The sequence below is a fragment of the Bombus terrestris genome, chromosome 5 (genome assembly GCF_910591885.1).
Source record: "Bombus terrestris chromosome 5, iyBomTerr1.2, whole genome shotgun sequence".
NCBI classification, from domain to species: Eukaryota; Metazoa; Arthropoda; class Insecta; order Hymenoptera; family Apidae; genus Bombus; species Bombus terrestris.
Genome location: NC_063273.1, coordinates 7160925 through 7183547, shown reverse-complemented (window position 1 = coordinate 7183547; position 22623 = coordinate 7160925). Strand labels below are relative to the sequence as shown.

At 34.7% G+C, this 22623-nt stretch overlaps 3 protein-coding genes and 2 long non-coding RNA genes across 10 annotated transcripts; 3 read left to right on the top strand and 2 right to left on the bottom strand.

Moving 5' to 3' along the window:
• Nucleotides 1–447: 447 nt before the first annotated feature.
• On the bottom strand, nucleotides 448–17827 carry LOC100647457 (leupaxin). 5 transcript variants are annotated; one of them, XM_048405911.1, is made up of 11 exons: nucleotides 13599–13618; nucleotides 13031–13128; nucleotides 10718–10869; nucleotides 4825–4978; nucleotides 4585–4714; nucleotides 4253–4454; nucleotides 3274–3588; nucleotides 3012–3185; nucleotides 2711–2941; nucleotides 1431–1551; nucleotides 448–1348 (listed from the first exon to the last, which is right to left on the bottom strand). In XM_048405911.1, the coding sequence occupies exons 1-11, from the start codon at nucleotides 13601–13603 to the stop codon at nucleotides 1203–1205; spliced, it is 1728 nt and encodes a 575-aa protein (XP_048261868.1). In that variant the 5' UTR covers nucleotides 13604–13618; the 3' UTR covers nucleotides 448–1202. The 5 variants fall into 5 exon arrangements, with proteins under 5 accessions (XP_048261868.1, XP_048261870.1, XP_012163979.2 ...); XM_048405913.1 differs by lacking the exons at nucleotides 13031–13128; nucleotides 13599–13618 and adding an exon at nucleotides 17674–17827; XM_012308589.3 differs by lacking the exons at nucleotides 13031–13128; nucleotides 13599–13618 and adding an exon at nucleotides 15698–15834.
• On the top strand, nucleotides 3883–4685 carry LOC125385128. The gene is made up of 3 exons (XR_007224118.1): nucleotides 3883–4107; nucleotides 4178–4489; nucleotides 4564–4685. It is a non-coding gene; the product is annotated as an uncharacterized LOC125385128 (long non-coding RNA).
• LOC105665738 lies at nucleotides 10864–16972 on the top strand. The gene is made up of 6 exons (XR_002307704.2): nucleotides 10864–11251; nucleotides 11408–11531; nucleotides 11621–12494; nucleotides 12576–12814; nucleotides 13048–16115; nucleotides 16299–16972. It is a non-coding gene; the product is annotated as an uncharacterized LOC105665738 (long non-coding RNA).
• A 278-nt stretch (nucleotides 17828–18105) lies between the features above and the next one.
• Nucleotides 18106–20613, bottom strand: LOC100647575 (RING-type E3 ubiquitin-protein ligase PPIL2). The gene is made up of 9 exons (XM_020863164.2): nucleotides 20402–20613; nucleotides 19949–20315; nucleotides 19725–19890; nucleotides 19467–19615; nucleotides 19262–19385; nucleotides 19049–19197; nucleotides 18828–18979; nucleotides 18407–18745; nucleotides 18106–18327 (listed from the first exon to the last, which is right to left on the bottom strand). The coding sequence occupies exons 1-9, from the start codon at nucleotides 20431–20433 to the stop codon at nucleotides 18240–18242; spliced, it is 1566 nt and encodes a 521-aa protein (XP_020718823.1). The 5' UTR covers nucleotides 20434–20613; the 3' UTR covers nucleotides 18106–18239.
• Nucleotides 20614–20986: 373 nt separating this feature from the next.
• Nucleotides 20987–22212, top strand: LOC100648017 (39S ribosomal protein L11, mitochondrial). Of its 2 annotated transcripts, XM_020863165.2 has the most exons (4): nucleotides 20987–21001; nucleotides 21057–21474; nucleotides 21629–21818; nucleotides 21884–22212. In XM_020863165.2, the coding sequence occupies exons 2-4, from the start codon at nucleotides 21340–21342 to the stop codon at nucleotides 22144–22146; spliced, it is 588 nt and encodes a 195-aa protein (XP_020718824.2). In that variant the 5' UTR covers nucleotides 20987–21001; nucleotides 21057–21339; the 3' UTR covers nucleotides 22147–22212. The 2 variants fall into 2 exon arrangements, with proteins under 2 accessions (XP_020718824.2, XP_048261880.1); XM_048405923.1 differs by having other exon boundaries at nucleotides 20990–21474.
• Nucleotides 22213–22623: the final 411 nt, after the last annotated feature.

Genomic DNA, 22623 nt, shown 5'->3' with positions numbered 1-22623 from the left:
TGTGATACGCGTTAATCATACTTGTGGACTTGCGGAAAAGCATTCGTATGATTAGATAGTTATTTTTTATTTTCTTATTTTGACGCCAATAATATGTATAGTGCAAACTATGACACTTTATAAACCAATAGCACATCTAAGTGTACATTTCCATTCGTACTTTTATACGTGTATTCTTAAAGTTAAAATATTATAGTTTAAAACACATTTTTCCTGACTTATCTCGATATAGAGATTCGCACGATAATGATAAACACGGCAATGAATGTTACTGTATATAATATCTCTTAAATGTTTATTGGTGAAATAATATGAATACTGCTGTGCAACAGTATGCCAAATAAACAGCCTATAAAAAAAGCTCTTGTCTATTTTTAGATTCTATCCTAGTCTTTATATAAAAAAAAGTAGGAAATAGGAAGCGTTTAAGAAAAAATACTACAAAAATTAATCTTTAATTCATATTTTTACTGCTCTTACATTATGCACTTATGGAATATTTTGCTTTTGATTAATTTATGTCATATTTATCGATATTTGTATTTCTTGTGGATATTCAGATACCTGGTAAATACTAGTCTCTATAGAAACGTCTATATTGGAAAATACAACTTGTATTATTGCAATCGTAAATATAAATATTTTATAAATACGTATCAAATCTATCAGAATTGTAAATATTTGGTAATGATCCGATTTCACAAATATCTTTTTTAATTGGCAGCTTTTTTTCTTCGATATATCCCTCAAAAATTACATTATTAGTAAAAATAAACTACTAATTAGCACCCTTTAATAATCCTTAGATTGTAGGTCAATGTGAAATACATAATATAAAATATTCGTGAAAATATTAGCAACGTGCCCTTATTAAGGACAATGGAAGATAATAACGACCACAATTATCTTATTACCTTATTCTTATGATAAGAATGCATAAGAATAAACAACGATACGTGATATAATAGAATTGTTGCACCATTTGCATATTGAGATTTATAAAAATTTCCAAAGGCTGCTTCGGGTCACGACACGAAGCTTGAATCGTGGAATATCAGTACCTGTGTATGATGACTAAAGCGATTACATATTCTACGCGGTATAGACATATGTGAGCAGCCTATAAAAATTGTAAGTAATACCAAGCGAAACAGCGCCTGTTCATCATTATGTTACAAATACGAATACTTTGCGGTAGATTTTTAACCGAATAATTTGTCGAAACACCCGTGACAATATGGTTTATCGTTTTGTTCTTTAAAAGTACCTTTGTTCAATTGCTTTAAACAGAACGCGCATACAAAATGCTCGGGATGGAACTTCCGGAACATTGCGGTTATGCAACGACCTGAAAGAAGATAATGTTTATTTACGAAATTAGTGATTAAAGATATAATAATTATTAGTAGAAGGTATGAAAGCGCAGGTACCTGTAATTGGTTTATGGCACCCTGCGCATAGGGACCCTCTTTTAGCGTGGTAATGAGTTTCACAATAGGGTAAACCTTCGTGATCAAAGAACGAACCACCTTGAAACTTTTGTCTACAATCCTGTGAATATAAAACAAAAAAAACGTGTACATCAACTAGAAATATTTTTCATGAGAAAAGAAACGTATGACTGTATTGAACATGATCACAGAGAATAGAAAAGACAGTACTATACGATAATGTCGCTTCTTTAGTCCCTATTCATTTATGAATGAATGTAGAACGACTACTCCATAATATAGAAGAACGACTCAACGAGACAAGTATACATTATGTGTGTTCAAGCAAGCGTATATCTGCTGTACGTGTATGTATATGGGATAATGTATAGCTAATATATGAGTAGCCCGTGAAATCTACAGATCGTAATTTGTAGTGAATCTACGCGTTGACAAACATCATTAGATCAATATAGGATGCCGGCGTCCGACACACCTGCCTTCAACGAAGACACGTGGCAAGCGGCAGCATCCAAGTCACGAGCTAACTCTGTGTTGTGTGTGTTTTTTTTGTTTTTTTTTTCCTAATTTATTTTTATTTCGCATACAATACTAGCAATTGACATTAGCGTAACGATCGATTATTAATAATATTTATCTATCTAGAGAACGTAATTTAACAGCAAAAATTTAATTCCGGCTGCATCGAATAATTTCTTATAGAATTCTATTGCAATTCTAACGGCGCCCTAACTGTTTGTAACGTGTATCGTACATTTATCCGTGTGTGTGTGTGTGTGTGTGTTCGTGTGTTCGTGTACGTAAATAAATAGGAATTTCGAGAGAGACAGATAACGATGGGGATGAAGTCGAATCGGTGCATTCTTCCTTTCTGGGCCACCTAAATCACCTGTTGAAAAAAAGATGGGAGGAAGGGGGAAGAGTCAGGATCATAAACTTTTGCAGCCTGACAGCATAAAGAGGGGAACAATAGGGCTTTTTACATAAGAAATCGAAGCAACGCAATGGCTCGCCATCGCCTATGCTTCTTCCTCTTCTTCTTCATCATCATCGACACCGACGCATTTTGGGCAAACGGGTTTGCCCTCCATCGCATAAAACGACTTCCCAGATACCGGCTTCTTGCAATCCTGCAAGTTTCACATTTTAAAGCTACTGAACTGTGCAAACAGGTCATCGATACTTCGCATTAACCCTGAAGCGTTGCTGCAAATGGAAACAATTTGTTACGGATAAATATCGACAAGCAAAAGACCTACCCTGCAGACGAAACAATCCGGATGCCACTGACTGTTTAGAGCGGAGATATAATTCTCCATAATAGCACGATTACATCCGCCGCACTTCGGCGCGAACATGTCGAAGTAATCCTCCCGACAGTACGGCTTTCCGTCCCGCTCGTGGAACCCCTCTTCACCAAACTGTTTGCCACACTGAGCGCAAAAGAAGTGCTCCGTGTGCCAAGTTTTTTCCAACGCGGTTACGCATTTCTGAAAATAACAAGAATCTGCTGTAATACTAGAACGAAACACCGCGTGTGGGTTTCGTTGGACGCCTTACGTCCAGAATGGGACCGTTGCAGTAGGCGCAGCGTGGTGAGAAAAGATTATGATAATCAGGCTCGCAATAAGGATGACCCTCCCTTTCGAAGAAATTTCTTGTGCCCAATTCCTGGTTGCAGTGCGTGCATGTGAAGTGTTCAGGGTGCCATGTTTTTCCTAGAGCAGTGATCACCTGTAAGAGGTATAATTTATCACTTGATTATATAAAAATTTTGTCGACGAATTTGGCAAGATCCAAACGACGATTGAGTTGGATTTACTTGTCCCACGATTGGTTTCTCGCAAGCGCTGCAGCATCCCTTCTGAGTAGTGTTCACTCCTTGACGACTCATATCGGCTTGAAGGTTTCCTAGCATAGAATCCAACTGATTCTGTTTGGTTTGAGTCGCTGGCTGCGGTGGATAAGGCTCTCCGTGTTGTTGCTGGTGGTGATGAGTAGTGTGAGTCTCGGTGATATGAATTCGGGTTTGCGTGCCCTCGGGTGGCAACGGGCTTTGCGAACTCTTGGTCGCCTTGTTCGGCTTGGCGTATGGAGAATCGGTCACTGTTTGAAGCTGATGAGAACTACTATTGATCTGCAAATGTATGACATATAATTAAAAAAAAAAATCAGAGATAGCGAAGAACATGATGTTTCAGAATATTCTCACAAATCAAGCAGGATGAAGAGCAATGAAAGAGCATGGAAAGCGAACGATTTTTCGCTGCAAGATGTTAAGAGGAAAGAAAATTGAAAAATCGGCGAGGTATGTTATTAGAGGCGGAATGTCAAGGTAGCGAAAATTTGAAATTTGAAAACTGAAAAATATTAAGGACCCGCGAGAGATGTCGATTGGCAGAGGCGAGCTTGCAGACTGGCTGAAAGCTTTGAGAGATTTCGTGGATCACTATATTCCCCACCTTCTATATTTTCCCTCTCCTACCACGGAAAATCGGTGAACATGAAGAAAAGGAGAGAGAGAAGAGGAGTAGATGGTCGAATAGTGGTAGATGGTGGATGGTGGAATGGAAGTTATTTTGGTAACTTAGGGAGCCAAGAATGGGCAGGGATAGTTTTAACGGCACTGTTTTCTCATTCTGTAGTGATTTTAATAGTAAGCAAACATTACAAACGCTTATTGCACCCGGTGTCGAGGAATCTATGAATTACGTAATTGTTCTTAGGTGGTAGGAGATCTGACGATTGCGCTGACGCGTTAGAGAAGATATAAGAGACAAATTTCCTGATATACACCGTACCTTGAATTCGGAGAGAGAAGCCATTAAATCGTCAAGCTCCTTGGTAGCGTTGCTGGCGGTGTGACCATTGGTATAACTCTTCTGGGCCTCGCTGCGATTCAACGATCCGTGCTGTCTAGGAGGATAACCATCGTACACGGGTTGCACCTCCGTGGATGTTTCTTGAATGGTAACTTTCACTCTACCATCGGGAGGATAATCCCTGACGAAGAAGACCGCGTTAAAATCAACTCCGAAGTACCGTGTTCGAATTGCAAACTTTCCAACTTTATCTTTTCCTCCTCTTTCTCGTTCGTTCGTGATTTTTCCAGGAATAAAAGAGAGACGCTTACCCGTTCGGTACCGCGGTGCTCAATTCTTCGAGCAACGAATCGACGGTGGGCCTTGAAGCTGACATGCTACTCGGAGAACGAAGCATCGGACTAGAATCACCATTCATTCCTCCCGAGGAAACGCGATTCTCTACGATCATCGATATTTCGATCATCATCGTTGCACAGTTTTCGTCAAATTCTAATTTAATTTCTGATCGAAACTGATGTAAACGAAAGACATGAAAATAGGATGCTGACCTCTTTCCTGATAGTGAGCATTGTAACGGGCGTTACTTAGATCTTGCAACAATGTGTCCAATTCCGACAGATTGTTGTTCAGGGAAGGCATCTTTCCTCCGCCGCTGCCTTTCGCGATGCTCTCCTCGATGGCCTCGCGGTTCTGATAAGTCGGCTGCAACAGCAGTTCGTCGTTCGCTATCGATCCTTTTCAATTTGTTTATCATCGATATTTAACTCATCCAATTTTTACACCTAATATGTCCATTTTTCGACAGATTTTTCCAGGATTATCGCGGAATAGCAATTTCTCATTGGTTGTAATATTCGCTTGTCCGATTGGTCTGAATATTTGTGTTATACAAGCGAACGAGAATCAACTAGGAGTTGTGTTAAGTGCGTGCGCGTACGTTTGTTCGTTACTCGGGGGAAGAACGAGGGAAAAAAGTGTGGCGGACAAGAGACAGATGCCAAGTTGCTGCAAAAGCGGTATTATTTCAAAACATGATGTCATTAGATGCTGCGCGGAATTTGTAAATACATTATCAATTAGGTGGTCGCGCGGAGGACAAGGCGTCATGCACTTTTAATAGAAATCTGCTCGCCAAACCGACCAATATTACTCGTTTGTTGCAAAATCCTCGAGCAAGAGAGAAGCACCGCGAATTTGTTCCGGCGATTCAACGAGCAACGACCAGAACCGAATCAACTTTGTTCCAACTTGATCTTCGCCCGATTAAATCGCTGATAATTAATCAACTACGTAGGAAGACAGGTTTATCAGATAACGTTCGGTTAAGATCGTCCGATACGTCTTATTATTCAGATCTAATATATTCTTTCGTCTTTCATCGTCACGATGATGCGATACGGAACGATACATCCTGATGGTGGAAACTAGGTTGCTCAGTGAGTTGTCGTTCCAAAAATATCCATAGCGAACCACCGACGGAAAGAAAATGTCGCAGTACATCCGACAATCCTGCAGAACCCTGGTCGAAGTTTCTTCGACTGATCCCTCGAACGTGGAATCGTAGCCTGCGAAACGCTTTGCTCGTCAAGGCTGGTCGATCAAAAAATAAACACGGGCCTATAAACCGCCGCGATCTACAATGACACGGGGAACTTCATAAATCACCGATTCACCAAACTTGCGAAAATAGGCCGAACGCAAACTTTCCTGTGGAGATTTCCTCCGTGCTTCCCAACTTCGTCTAATATTCATCCAGTAGGAGACGAAGAGGACGTGTTTTAAGAGAGAAGTATGTAAAATTAATTCTTAAAGATTGTCTTGGGTGAAAGTTAGTCGCGGTATATCTTCCTTGAATTAAGAAATTAATAAATAGATGGAGTCCGATATTTTCATTGTTAGTTACTAGACGAAGAGTAGAAAGATCATTGTTCGCGGTGATTACAAAAATAATTCCATTGCGATGGTACTTTTACAAGATGCCAAAAAATGTCCATCTGCTAGATTTTAAAAGTTACATATTTTCATTCGAGAATCACGTATCGTCTGAGAATCGATGGACTGCGTATCGATTTCCTTTTCCAATGTCAGCCAGTACTCGACAGTTGACAAGAAATATTTTATTTAAGAAGAATAGATTCGAAACTAAATTGTATCATTGAAAGAATCGCCCATCTGAAGAAAACGCTGTAAGTGTCAAGAGACAAGTTTTTCGGGAGAAAAAGGAAGCTTATGTGTTTTAACGTAGTCCAAATTCACTCAAAAAGGAAAGTATATGCAATTTTCTTAGTTGTAAAGAAAATTCGATGTTGCATTCGTTTAGACAGACGGCATAGAGAAAAGTAAAAAGTCAGACAACTAACGTTTATTGGAACTTATATATTTTTCTACAGAGGCAACGTTGCCGCGACACCATTTTTTAGCATTGTCGGTAAATTATTTAAAAAGGGAAATTACATTTAGATTCTATACCGCGGTATTCTCATTGGTAGGTAGGATAAAAAACAAAGTTTTTCAATTTTGGCATTTACAGTGTCTTCTCGATCGCCTCTTGCAATATTATTTAACACTGAACCGCGAAAGAAAGTCGCGTTCGAAGAGCAAAGATTCGAGAAACGAAAGAAAGATTCAAAGTCGAATATTTTCTTTAAAAGGATTGCGCGTGGTTCGAGAGTCGCGCACGGTTTACGCAACGCTCTCGAGAATCGCATTGGAACCCGTACGAATACGTAACACGGTTCGTTTCGTGCTAAATCCGCATCAAAAGAAAATAGTGCGCGATTCGACAGGTTTTCGCCAACTTTTCGTTTATCGTGGCTCAACGCGAGAACGCCAATCAGCGTCACCCAACGGCAGTGTTTCGCGACATTGCCAGTGTTCCAAGAAGAAGAGCACGACGTTATGATTTATTTAACACTAGCGTCTATGAAAAATTATGCTCGTCACAGACATAAATCTCCAATGGTCTACACTTGTTTCGTTATCGCCAGCAATTTCTCGCGAAACCATTATTTTTCTTGCATTTGGTTCTTCCTTTGTAGGTTGATAGCGGCAAATGGAACATGACGATTTTCATAGGTGCAATAAAATCTATTTATAAGACGAAGCTCCAGGAATGTTCGAAAAGATATCCGCTATATTCACGGCAATTTCGAGCAAGCCTCTAGCGGGATTTCTGAGTACTGAATGTCCTTGTTTAGTAGCGAAAAAATTGTTTTTTTCGATCGAATGGTAAAACACGCAAGGTGAAACAGAGACCGTGTAACGTATCTATCTATGCACAGCCGTTATGCCTCGGTCTTTTCTCATGTGCTTGCATACGATGGGAAAGAAGAAGACAAGTGATTGTACAATGACACCGACGATCGATAAAATATACGAAGGCTCGGCGAAAAGGTGTATGGAGAATGTTGCTCTGAATGTCTAAAGTTTTATGAATACGCGTAGTAATTTGTTTTAATGTTTGAAGGGAACTACGGAGTTGAATTTCTTTCCTTCTTTTTTTTTTAAGTTCAACTTTGATCTGGAAAAATTATGGATAAAGCTGATATAAAAAACTTATAGTTAAGTAAATTTTACCGACGGTATTTTTCTATCGAAGATGGATTTTACCTAGAATTAGCTCAATTTAAAGTTGAATAGTAATGAAGATAATCTATGTATAAATGTTTCTGAATATTAAAACGAGCTTTGAAAATACAAAATAGAATTCTTTTTCCATCGAGCCTTTTCATTTATCTCAATCGAGGAAATTATGAACAAAGATGTATCGTTTCTCTGTTTTCACCGCTTCAAACGCCGTTTAAGCGAATGAATTTCAATTAAATTCCGCTAGGTGATACGCCTGTCATTTGCAATAGACGTTTGGTATTCGGTGAATGCGTTTCCTGTTCAATATGTCGATAAATCTTGGCTATGTCTCAAATATCAACTGCTCGATTATATCAATATCTCTATTAAACTAACTATTTGATAACGTAATTAGAAACGATGGAACGAAACCGCGTCGTCATATCGGTTTTTTTTTTTTTTTTTTCTAAATGATTATAGCTATGAGATGTTAAATGCTATTTGTCGCGGAATATTCTAGCAAGGAGGAGTTACCACTGTAAGGATGACTCGGTGGAACGCCTAAAGCGACCACGTGTTACGCAACAAGGGAATACTCGAAACGATCAAGAAATATGGCGACGGAACCAAGCAATTAAATCTCAGATGAAGTTGTACTTTATAGCAGGAATCGGATTTGGCAATTGGTTACTGTGCAGTTGGCGCGATGGAAACCGTGTTGCACGCGAACCGGGAAACTTTGCAGCCAACTCAAACGTCGAGAACCTGAATAATTGATGCATCGTTGCTTCTACTGGGAAATAATCGATAATACCACCGGGGAACGTAACAAATATTCCGCGGGAAAGATCGATAAGCGTGCGAATCCAACTCGAGAACTCTTAGTTTCCAACCTTCGTATCGTTTTACATTTCTTCCTACTCGAAAGATGTTTTTGCTTCTCTTTTCTTTTCTTTTTTCTTTCTTCTGATCGATTACGAAATAAAAAACTAAAACAGCTCTCTCAAGAACAGATCTATGACAACAGAATGGTGGATCAAGCAGTGTCTTGATCTTAGTTCCAGTTTCTTCATACGATTTAAAACCACTGGGGGCCACAAGTTATGGTATTATATATCGTCTTTTCAACATGCGAGAAATGTATCAGAAACGAAACAATCAAATATTTTATGGAAGCCAAAAGTTCAAATCAGAAATATAATACGACATTTTGTGATATCGGAAGAAGATAGTTACCGTAACGTTAGACTTCAGTGGATTAAAGAACTATGTTCTTTTTATAGGTACACAATAAATATAGATTCCATAATAATTTAACTATCTAACTATGAAATATTATACTTGGCAACCACATATTTCCAATAACTCTATGTATTTTTTTGGAAACCTCCTCAATTATTTTACAGTGATCTATAACAATTGCTGACGAAAGTCTAGCGTTGTTTTTAGAATCTAAATTTGGAAACGACTCGATTTACATATATATATATATATATAATACGTAATAATAAATGTGACTGTACTGTAGGTAGGTAATTGGTCAATTTCCTGCGAAATGATCGAATACTGCCCGTTAATAGTTTCGGATAGTAATGCTTGCGATCCGGAATCCGATACGATTCATCATCGTGGAACATATTTCAGAGTCGATTAACTATGAAATTACGGAACGATGATTAAGTCATTGGACATCTCTTCGCGGCAATAAACGATCGTAGGTTTAAAAAGAATCGACTGGACGCATGTAATACGAGCTCATTTCTCGTGATATCCATTTTTTCAAGGATCTATAGCTTTTTTGCAGCTTGACGACTCTCGACTGGTTAATTTTAGAGGCGATATCGGTTCTAATTTTAGCCGATTCTTTGCGTCACACCAACCACTGGAATGTAACTATTTCGCATGGTTGCTCGTTTGCGAACATCTCTTTCGAATTTCCTCTGAAATTGGAAGAAAAGGTTTGCCTCTGTTTCGACTTTATTTTGAACGCATGACGCGAGATCACTCGTGTTGGACAAGTTCTAACAACGCGTTTCCACGGCCACCTCTAAAAATACGTTACAAGAATGATTGTGATACAAAGTTGGCTTCGATAAGTATGAAAAATACAACTGATTGACCGTGTCTGCCAATTTGTCCGATTAAACGAGGAAATCATAATCGTAAATTCTTGGTTATTTTCAGAGTCGTCCAACTGCCATTTTTCAGCGAAGCGCTAGCATACGTTTAGTCGTTTCGTTTCGTGAGATTATGGAAACTCGAGAGAAGGTCACCGTAAAATTTAAAATGGAACCGCGAGAAAAGCGTGCCGCGCCGAACATATCACACTCGCCATCTATCTTAGCAAACCGCAACCTAAAGCAACTAAGTCTCTCTAATCATCTGCGAATAAAACGCGATATCGATAAGACAGTTAGTTTTCGCAATTTATCACTAATAGAACAAATTCACGATTTATAAAAAAAAAAGCAGAAATTTGATCCACCCTCTAAATATTATAAAAAGTATTTCCTTTGAATATCTTTTACGTTTTTGCACATTTAGGTACCTCATAAATACATAAATACCTATAAGTTTAATAACGAATACTGCAATTTAATGTGCTATTAAATACTTTGCCAATTTTGTCAAATAATTATGACTCTTCGTTGATTACAGAAACCGAGATATACGAATATTCGTGTATCGAAGCATTGTTCAACAATAATGTATCGTGACCGTGTTATAAGTACGTTGCACAAATATTTCTCCCATTGTAAATGATACGAAATTGGTTTTCACATTTGACAGTGCTGTTAATTGAATCCATTGACATAAATGGAGAAGAAAAATAAAATTTTTCTTATTGAAATATAACAAAGAAAATTTACATACCGATTGCGGCGGAAGAGGAGAAGTTCGATTATCGTAGGATCTATAGGCGGTGGTTCTCGCGCCGTTCAGCGATCCATAACCAGGAGTGGCGTTACTACCGACATGATTTCCTTCCGATGACACTGTGTTTTGCAGATCTGCCAATAGCGCATCTGAAATCAAGAAATAATTGCTGTAAAACGTCGCTGAGAAGTATCTTCAATTATCCCTAATGATTTCAAGAAGGCAATTGAATTATGGACCTCTTTGCAAGAATAAAACAAATTGGCTGATTTCACATAGAAGATATTAGTAAGAGGCATAGCTTGTTATTTTTCTTCAGATATTGCTTCAGGTGTATCAGAATTTTTGTATACATCTATCGCAAACAGTAATAAAATGGCTGCCTGTGTTGTTTAAATAACGAGAATGGCGTCAACGACACCGATAAGCACATTAAGTTTTCATCGAAGCGACTAACGAGCGCTGCTAACATCGAGTCAGTATAAATTTAGGCAAGCTCATTGGAAAACTGTATCAAGATGAACTAGTTCAGTAAGTAAACCACTTTAACATTGCTCGTTTATTCACACATTTTTATATTCCATGATAAAGCTGTCTTTCCTTTACGATAATAAAATGAGAAACTTTTTTTCTCGCTTACCACCTGGAAATATCGATTGATCATCAACGCTTGCGCTCTGTGTGAAGATGTTTTTGCGCTGAAAGTATGCACACTCAAATATTTTCGATATTTCATGGCAGAATAACAAAGAAAAAAAGACGATGACGTGAGCGTTGTTTAACCAGCAAAACTTAGAGATAAGCGTACAAGGTAAACCTCCGTGAACGTCGTAAAGTCACGTATAAAAGAATCATTTACCAAGACTGAGAAGATTTGTTTCCGTTTTCTCGGTATTGTAGGACTCATAGAGATTATCAGCCCCAGCCTGCGACTCACATCCTGTTTCCATCGCGAGACAAACTGCGACACACCCACTGTTCCGAGAACGTCGAACTTCGCCACCAATTTCCAGTCGAATCGAAAGCAACGCGTGTGGGATATTCGCGAGATCGTGTAGTTTCCACACTTCTATTCACAACTGTACAATTACTCTCTAGTCAAGAGTGGGAAACGAAACGTATCGACGTCGAAATCGTCGACGATTCGACACTGATAATATCGCAGACCTCGCGAAATTTTCAACTAACGTCCGTGTAAATACTTTATACACGTTCGCCTTTCAATAATCGCATGCAACACCAACGATACATTCCTTTCTATTTGTTTATCTCTGTCCGATACTCTCCCCTGGGCGATGTAAAATCACGATATAGCGAACAAACTGTCACGTGCTTATCGAATCGGCGAGATTTGCGCACGTGAACCTGTGATGATCGGCAAAACGGTACTGATTGTCAATCAAGTTCTCGGCAAAGCGACCGGCTTCGAAGCCGAAGAACAGAAGCCTGGAGGAGGCAAGCTGGTCTGGAGAAGGAGAAGGAACAGGAGATGGAGGGAGTATTCTCACAACAAGGGAAGTAGAAACTCGAGGCTGGTTCACGAAGACAAGGAAAACCAACCTAGCCAGTTACGAAGAAATGGTTCGCGGGTAGAACCTGAACTAGACAGCTACTTCTGAATCGGATGGATGTACTCTTTCGCGGAAATTGAAATGTTCCTTGAATTGGACCGTCGATATTGTAACTTAAAGGTTAGAAAACGATAAGAAAACGAATATAATAATTCAAATATTGCGTCCTTGCTTTGTCGATAAAGTAGATATTTAAGGGAAAGGTGATAAATTTTTATACATTATGAAACAAGAATGTTAATGCAGTAGTATTTTTTAATTAATGATGAATTATTGAGTTTCAGATCTAGTTCGTGTTGACTTTGAATCAATATAACAACGCGTTTGAATGAAATTCGTGGTTGGCAGGAAGCCTACCGAGCTCCCCGGATCTATTTTATACTGCTGAATCATACAGTCAATTTGGACATTAATATTGCGCGATATGCGTAACGCACTTTCGTCATAAATTTCAGTGAAATTGGACAAGTACGATAATGACTTTAGACACTTAATAAATCATATAGAAGTATTACAGTCGCAGGTATTTAAGTCAAAATGTTTCTGCTTTCAATGTATTACATCGAATATGTATTATTACTATTAACATCTGATTAAGCAAAACAAAAACGTAGTCGCAAAAAAGCACGTAATTATAATTAGGATTCGATGCAATCATAATTTCCATCGATCTCTGCATAGACAAAGTTAGTGATTACTGTCATTAACTCGCATTACCATTGGCTCCAAATTTACTTACTTATATACTGTTCCCAGCGTGCGTGTCGTTGGATCGTTGCCAAACGAGCCGGTGTAATCGGCGATACAGGTCTCGTAATGTCGGTCATAGTCATATCACTGTGTTTTCAACGACATGACACTAAATCAAATGACACTAGAAATTGGAGTTTAATATATCACCGAAGAACAGAATGAGAATTGAAATTTTAAGAGTGTAATCCTTATGATTAACTCGAGAGTAACCTATCCAAACATTGATGATGATATGAAGACTGATCTCCGGTTCTGTTTACGAACAGAGAGACACAAACACGAATGAGGAACGACAACGGTTATACGGTTCTAATTTGGTTAATGAAAATATTCGAAACATTCTATACATACAATAGATCTCCTTCCCTGACAATTATTACTTAGTATGTACTTACTCTTTTGGTACGATTATACACACATACAGATAAACATTTATCTTGTAGACATAATTATATTATTTAATAATGACGTAATGCTTTGACACTTCAGATAATTGTTATTGTATTACAATTAATCTATATGATTACAAAAAATGAAATTAAATTATTTCATACCACATTAAATTATCGCCACGTGCAAGTGTCGAAGGTAATGAGCAAACGAAGATATGATGGCTAGGAGGCACGTATGTGTTGCGAGATCAGGTAGGACTGCCAGCACGTGTTTTCTCAGTTTGCATCTACAGAATCTGTGTTACGTGAACCCATCTCCTCCTTCCTTTGTCCCTCTTCTCCTTCCTCCCTCTTTTCAACCTCGTTGTTCTTCGTCTCTGTTTCGCACCTTCTTTCATGTGATGCTTATATATGTTTACATCTAGATTCATGACGACAAAATACCCAAGAATAACTTCGACCACCTATCATCTTTTGCCACGGTTTTCTCTTACTATTTTGAATTTTGTACTTCCTTCGGGAGAGTGGTATCTTCCAATCAGAGGATTTACGAATTTGTTCGTAACACAAGAGTAAAAAAATTGTAGATCGTTTTGTGAAAATAAAATGGATCACGTTGATCCTATTCGAGTCATGTATGCCAGTCGTAAGCGTAGGAAGCTAAATCACACACTGTCGTGCCTCATATGGATATGTATAAATCAAACCAAGGTTCGTTCAAGGAAGAGATGCCTACGCACACATTGGATCATTATATGAGCTTTTATGCAATGGAATGCGTGATAAATAAGCGCAGTTTCCTGTATCTCTAAAAAAGCTAGTGCATTACGACTAGAAATGTAATAATCCATATTGGTGATAACAACTTTCATATTGCTGTTCATCGTATAAGCAGAGCTATTGTATTCATCGTATAAACATATACATACATATGTTTGACTTCTTTATGAAACTCATATAAAATAAATTACTAAATTATTTGGCAAGAAAAAATTAGTAGTGCATATAAATATGCATTTATAAGTCTTTCACATTAGAAATGGAAAAAGAATCTTTAAGAATTAATAATTATGTACATAATGACAGAAGCACTACCGATAAAATTGATCCCTTGTGTCGATATATCAGTATCTTGTCTCCTGTGTGATCAAACAGATGACGCCACTCGAAAAATCGACCCAATATTTTTAATTCAAATTTCTTTCGAAACAAATAGAAATGAACTATGTATCACATTTTTTATAGATTTCCATAAAAAGATCATCCGTAAATAATGACTTCGAGAATTATTTCAGAAAGTTTAGTGTCAAGGCGACCCACATTGTAGGTGAAAGGTATTCCAAAAAAAATGATGTGATCTGTTGCATCATGAGTCATCCCTTCAGACCGAATTAAATGTGCATTTTAAAAATAATTTAAATCCACATATAGTGTGATTGCACATGCGAAAAAGTCGAAACATGTACACTTTTTAATTTTAGAAGATTTCTTTAAAAAATGTTTCAAATAATAATTAATTTCAATCAATAATTAATTTTTTTAATTTATAGGAGTAGTTTTTTCATAAATTACGAAAACGATTTAGAGTTCCGTATCTTTAAGGTTGGCTACTTTATGTATTAACCTTTGAAAATATGCCAGAGGTTCATTTCCGCCAACGATTCAAGACTATTATAAATTTATCAAAACATGAAATGGTAAATTAGTAAGCAGTAAATTAGTTACTGAAAAATAGTAAGTAAAAAAGACATACGCGAATAAAATTAACCCACCCTTTTATATTTATAAATGTAATCTAACTAAAATGTAAACTAGCTAATTTTAATAATTACTTATATTTATAAAACCATTTAAGGATGGCACGACTAATTCATCCCTTTCAAAACGTTTTAACGCACTCTATGAACTGACGAAAAATGATACCGTCAGAAGCAATTGAGCTTAATTTAAAAGTTCGTATTACGTTATCGCGCAAAGTTGCGTGAACACAACCAACGCAGACATAGATACTAAATCGATATATTAACTAATGTCTCCAATTTTAATTCCATGAAAAGAAAGCATATCAAGAATAATTTTTAATTAGTAATCCAGACCGGTATTCTAATTACATATGCAAAAAGGTCGCATATATGCACGTATGCATCCGTAATCATTAGAAATAATTTCATATCATCGTTCCATTTTAAAGTTATAGTACAAAGCATTAAAATCACGCAAAATTAAAAGGGTTAAAAACATAAAAAGAATTATCGACTCACATCCTGGTGGTGAACCTTTTGTGATGGTGATTTTATAGGGCTGATAAATAGCGCTTGGTTCTACTTTTCCGTACATTGTTCGATCCATAGCCATTTTTTTTTTTTTTTTTTAACGTACCACTTGAAAATATAATCACACTTATATCAGTTTACTTATTTTATGTCAGTTCATACGGAATCACGAATTCATCGCGTACAAGCATGTATGCTATTATGTAGCACTTTTACTGCGGTAATGCTTCTCTTCACTGTCTATCGCGAACGACCGAGCTGTGTAGACGATCGATTAGTGGTGGGGATGATGCACACACCACACGACCACTTGTTGAATGCCGTCGGTGAATTTTATACATACGAATCCACAAATAGGAGAATAATCTACTAGGTTTAAAAAACAGAAAAGAAAAGAGCATCAAAGGTAAACAACTTTATAAATAGTAGTAGTCTATCGATCGTTATCTCATTTATACTTCCAATTATTTTGCGCTCACGTTTAAATACACTGCTACAATCAACAGATTTACTTACGCACACACAACGTATTATTGAGATTTTATGCAAGAAGCTGAATGAATACGTTTTTTATTGTCTATGATTGTAGAATGAATTTTCACCGCTTGTTGAAATACAACAGAATAAGAATCGTGGTATCAATACTCTGTGAATAGAGTGAATTCGACGGGAGGAAAACAAGAAGTTCAAATGTACAAGTGTATTTCAGGCGCTCGCCCGCACTCACGACTTCCATCCTCTCCGAGCAATGCTAAAACAAGAGGACAACGGTGCCGTGAAATATACTAAAAATACGTAGAATCGTTGGCACACGATAACCCAGAGCGCACTTGCGATATTATGCGGATTTTGGAAAATCTCTTCCGGTATAAATAAATACACCACGTGCAACCACCCGTACTTCTCAAATTTTTCGCAGCTTTTTAAATTAACTTAAAAGCTTTTATTTATAGAGGTGCTTAGAAATTCTAATTTTATTCAAAAATAGAGATCATTACATCGCAATTGCGTAATTTTATCTCAAAATAATAATCGATGATAGTAACGCTACTTATTAACATTATAGTTTGTACTTGAAGGTATAAATACGTAATGATATAAACTCATTGCGATCGCATATGATTATAACAAACATATAATTAACACTGATTATATAGATATTATAAGTGATGCGTTAAGCAAATCAAGATGGAAAAATTTGTGGAAAAAGATTTATAATTAAAACCTGTATCGCGATTAATAAAGTTACTGGGGATGAACGAACTAACATGTGATGCATTTAACGGTGACGCAACAAAATGTTACCATGGTAATACAGATAACAGTTACGCACTTCACCTCGCCTGATACTCGTAAATTCGTAACATTACAGCATGCCATCTATATTTTGCAACTAAATCTAGTCCTAATCAATTTTCATCTAAATACATTATGTAAAACACTACTGCGAAAGGAATACGTATACATAATGATACAACTTTGGTTATAAATAATAAGATGTATACCTTTTATATTTACGAATGTACATATATAAATAGTAACAAAAGTGAAATACAATAGAATTAAAATTGTCACGTCATATTTAGATGTATTAGAAAGAAATTGCATTTTTGATTTTCTTTAGCATCCCTTATCGATAATATTTGTTCACATATAAATATTATATTAAGTATGTGTGAACAAATAAATATAAATATACATGTATAATTATAATATCGATTTATTGATATCATATTCGAAAAATTTAAAATAAAATTAGGGAAGTGATATTTTACAGTTTCCATATTTTTTAAATTTTTAAAGCAAAAATTAAAGTTAGAACTCAAAAAAGATATAAATAATACATATCATTAGATGATAATATGTTATAAGTATTCTTATAAACATAAATGTTTCTGACAGTATGATCGATTCAAGTTTGAGGTTATTTCGTGAATTGAGTATTTAAAATTCATTTTACTCACCTAGATCATCCATGTTTAATATATATTAACCCTGTAGATATTGTTGCACAAATTACACTCAACCCGTGATAATTTTCAATTAAAATGACGGTAAAATGTGTCAAAATTGAATGATCAATTTACGTCCCTCAGTTGGGCAATGCAAACATCAAATATGGAGAACCCGGTTCTCTCACTTCATAACTTCCAGCATTCATTGTCTAACCTTTATACGTGTATAGAAGCAGATGTATCATCTCTGGTATAATATATTGAACTTCTTATTCGTTTAGAATAATATATTTAAATATAATTTTTACTGTAACAAAGTAATTATCTATAATGTCCATGAAAAAAAGAAACTTTTTTTCATTATTTATATACATATATGTTTATAAGTAAATTACATTCCTTTCAATACATTCTATATATCATAAGGGAGCAATAAAAATATATAGATTATGGTTTACTTCCTTACAGTCATAAAAATTATTTACATTTATAAAGTATGAAGTTAAATTAAAATCTACACTATAGAATTTCAAATAACCTATACTTGTTATATACTTTCTTCATAATTTATATAGCTACCAAGACGAAAAATCACCAAATGAGTTTGTTACGATTTTTCTCTTTTTAATTATAGGTGGTATACTTGATTCCTCTTTCTTCATCCTGCAAATAAAATTAACAATTAATATTGTTCTAAAAATGTATATATAAGTAGCGACAAATATATGTAATGCGATTTTACTTGTCTTCTTCTTTATTCGGTTTTATGTATTTTCCTACGCCTGATCGATATACTTTTAACACGTCATTCTTTCCTGCTTCATTATCTGATTTATTTTTCGCAGCTTCTTGAGCCAATCGTTCAATTTCGGCTGCACGTTCTGCAGCTAATTGTTCATCTGCTTCTTGAAAAGGATCAACAAACACTTGTGCTTTTTGTATTATTATATCTTCTATTGGTCTGTCTTTGTTATCTACTTCAATTTTTTCAATGGCATTTAACGTTTCTAATCCACCTACTATTTTTCCAAAAACTGTATGTTTGCGATCTAAATGTCTACATGATCGGAACGTAATGAAACTGTAATTAAATGGAACGGAATTATTAGATTTTAATGAAATTCCATCTGTAAACGTATGTAAATATGAAATACAATATATACAATTGCGATCCATTTGTGTTTGATCCAGCATTTGCCATTGATAAAATTCCTCTTCCTTGATGAACTAAATTTGGTTTGAATTCATCTTCAAATGTTTTACCCCAAATAGATGTTCCTCCATTACCAGTATTTGTAGGATCACCTCCTTGTATCTAAGTAAAATACAATGTTAACATTTTTATTATCTATAAACCTCTTACTCAAAGTGGCCATATATTTACCATAAAATTTCGTATGGATCTATGAAACTTTGTTCCATCATAGTAACCATTCTGACAGTGTTTTATAAAATTTTCACAAGTTTTTGGTACAAGATCACAATGCAGTTCTAAATTTAAAGCACCAAAATTCATGACTAATCTTACATATCCTGAAAAAAAATGTTTCAGTTGAACAAAATATAAAGATATATATAGTAATAATTGTGCTCATACCTTTCTTTCGAACTCTTTCATATCGTACTAAATCTTCTGCAATAACTGCTGCTTGGTGTGTAGTTTCTGTTGGCATTACTGTTGATGTAAAGCCAGCTGCAACCGCACCAGTGGAGTAATGTGCCTACATTTATAAGTTTCTATTTTCAAATGTTATATTATATATATATATATATATATATAAAACTTATATTAATATACAAACCGCATTAAATTTGTCCGCTTTTGGTTTAGAGATTTCTTTTTTAGTCTCAGTCTGTTTATAATCTCTATCTAATTCAGCTAATATTTCTTTAGTTTCCATAGATACAGTTTTCAATTTTGCATTTGGATCATTACGTTCCCTTATCATTTCTAGAATAATTATCAGTATCTATATCATATTTATTCATATTAGTATATATAAAAGTGTTATTGCAATAAATGAAAATTTCTATTTTGAAGTGTACTTGTAAGATATTACCTTCATCCTCAAGTTTTATATTATTTTTAATATGATGGAATGTAGATAAATTGAATTTCATTGCATTGTTTGGATCTTGTATTATGATAATATCCTTCCTTGTAAAAGGTTGATCATTTATTAAATCTTTCCAATTACGTGCCTTTATATTCAATTGCTCTATTGCCTAAAAAAATATTGCTATAAATCATGAATAAATGTTTTTTATCTTAATGAACATTTACCTCATATGAAAATACATTTCCAGTTGTTTTGATAGCAACAATATGAGAGTGTTTAGTGAATAATTTGAAAAGAACTGGACAATGATATTGTCCTTCTGAATTCTTATGAAAATTAAGTTTTAATAAAGTTTTTGTGTCTAATGGCTTTCCTGTAACTGGATTATGCTTAAGTTTTTTTATATATTCTAATATTGCTTCTAATTCAAAAATGTTTCCTTGTTGATCACAATAAGGGTGCTGGAAAGGTTGTAAAGTTAAACAACAATGATCATAAGGTAAGCGACGAAATGTTGTATCTTCAGTTGCTTCAGAACTTCCAGATTTTTTCCCACCATATAATGTTGTCCATTCTGTATATGTTAAATACCTGGAAGAATAATAAATATGAACAATTTAATTCGAAAAATGAAAAATATAAAATTATAACCTAAATAATATTTTTAAAAATCTTACATCTTATCTTTCTGATGCTGACGTTTACCCATTTTGATTGTGTTATTGATTAGTTATCTTTATAAAGGACTTACAATGATTATATCTATTTAATTCAATAATATTTTTAAATTATTTAATACTTGTTTGCACTTTACATATACCAAAATAATTGATATATATTTATACTACAGCATAGTAAACTTCTTTTTCAAGCTTGGCCAACCTGATAAAATAACTATATTATTTTATTACTACATAAAACGTTTGAAATACAAAACTTGAACTTATTTGATACGAATAAAGTATGAACCTCGCTTTAATGGAAATAAAATTATTTCCTCTTTTATTGCAATTTAATGATTTTCAATGCATAGAATCCGAAAATGCTAATCTTAATTTTAGGAATCTAGTGGTTAAAAAGTTATCCGTATATAAAATTGAGTGTTTTTAGTGTATTTGACAGCTTACATTGACATCATGTTAGTTTCTATTTGCAATTCGTTCAATGAGTGGAGTCGCTGGCTGTATCAAATGCAGGTGGATGTTAATCATTTTGTGGCGGGATTTTGAATCGTGAATATTGGAATAGGCAGAGAAGAAATTTCCTCTCTGGATTAGGTTTGGATTATGCTTTATCCTCATACAAATACAAACTAATACTCGACGATTTCAGTTCAATGCTCATTTATGTGGACCAATTAGATTACGAATAGGAACAATATGGTGTCATACTAACCTCTAAAATACGCTAAAACTGATGAGTTTTACATACGCATAACTCTGGAACCGCTGATTTCTTAAAGTTAAGACTTACATTTTTGGATTCAATGCATTGAAAACTATTGAATAGTAATAAAGGAAGATAATAATTTTATATCCATCAAATCGAAATTGAACTTGAATAAATTGTTTAAATAGATTTGAAATTTAAAGCAGTTGAATAAAAGTCTACAGAGATGTCTAAGGCAATTAAAAAAGGGAAAATGATCAAGAAAATACTACCAAAGATAGAACACCCTTCACCTTTACGGGTAACTATTCCCGCAGGAATGGCAAATGCTAAACCACCATTGGGATCACAACTAGGACAGGTTAAAATATTTTATACTTAAAATTTAGGGTATTTTACGACGTCGTAAGTTGACGTCGTAATTTATTATGTGCGGTAATTGTACTAAACAATTCAACTGTTTTTTATAAAAAATATATAGGTTTTTGATGAAAAATTTACATTATTACTTTTAGAGAAATATTAATGTAGCAAACTTTTGCAAAGATTTTAATACAAGAACTGAGAATATTAAAGAAGGGATACCTTTACCATGCCGTGTTAAAGTTAGATCTGATAGGAGTTATGATTTAGTAATACATAAACCACCAGCAACATATTTCTTGAAACAAGCGGCTGGAATTGAGAAAGGAAAAATAAAAGCAGGTAAATCTTATATTGTAAAATATGAATACGTAGATATACATTAAATAAATTATAATATTCTTCAGGGGAAGTAGCAGGAAAAATAACATTTAAACACTTATACGAGATTGCCTGTATTAAAGCAGAAGATCCACCTTTGGCATTATTAAGCTTACAACAAATTTGTCAAATGCTTGTTGGTATAGCTCGAACATGTGGTATTCAAATTGTACATAAATTAGATCCAGAAGAACATACACAATTTATGAAAGAGAGAAAAGAAAATGTTAAGAAATTCATGGAAGAATTAGAGGCTGCTAGAGAAACCAAAATACTTAGGGCAGTTTAAATTAATGTATTAAGACAAATTTACTGTACATAATTAATAAAAGCAAGGTAGTTTATTTAAATACAATCTAACAAGATATTATATAATTTTTCCTTTTATATTTATCCCAGTTAATATCTTATATAGATTCGTACAATTCCTAAAAGTAATAGCACATTTCATATGTATATGTATGAAAAGATCTTAAAACCACCTTAAACTTTAAGGATAAAATCTTACATATAGAGTCTTATGATTACATAATATTAAATTCTTTCAATCTCTTAAAAGTAATATTTATTATAAAAATAAATGCTACAAATTAAGAAACATGATGATTTAAGTTTACATTCTTTAACAATTTTATAATGATTACACAAATGAATTTCATATAGTTATAATTTACTGCTTATGAAGTACATGTACGATTGGAACTTGAAAAAAAATATTTTTAATCTTGTAAACATATTTTTTTTTCAAACATTGAAATCATATAAA

Excerpts from the sequence above, each read along its gene's own strand:
- LOC100648017 (XM_020863165.2), top strand. The coding sequence starts at position 21,340 with ATGTCTAAGGCAATTAAAAAAGGGAAAATGATCAAGAAAATACTACCA. Across the intron at positions 21,475-21,628 it reads TGGGATCACAACTAGGACAG|AGAAATATTAATGTAGCAAA; the intron begins GTTAAAATATTT and ends TATTACTTTTAG. Across the intron at positions 21,819-21,883 it reads GAAAGGAAAAATAAAAGCAG|GGGAAGTAGCAGGAAAAATA; the intron begins GTAAATCTTATA and ends AATATTCTTCAG.
- LOC100647457 (XM_048405911.1), bottom strand. Across the intron at positions 10,870-13,030 it reads ACGCTGGGAACAGTATATAA|ATGCGCTATTGGCAGATCTG; the intron begins GTAAGTAAATTT and ends TCTTGATTTCAG. Across the intron at positions 1,552-2,710 it reads CGGATTGTTTCGTCTGCAGG|GATTGTAGACAAAAGTTTCA; the intron begins GTAGGTCTTTTG and ends TTATATTCACAG.
- LOC100647575 (XM_020863164.2), bottom strand. The coding sequence starts at position 20,433 with ATGGGTAAACGTCAGCATCAGAAAGATAAGAT. Across the intron at positions 19,198-19,261 it reads TGAAAGAGTTCGAAAGAAAG|GATATGTAAGATTAGTCATG; the intron begins GTATGAGCACAA and ends ATTTTTTTTCAG. Across the intron at positions 18,746-18,827 it reads AACACAAATGGATCGCAATT|TTTCATTACGTTCCGATCAT; the intron begins GTATATATTGTA and ends ATTTAATTACAG.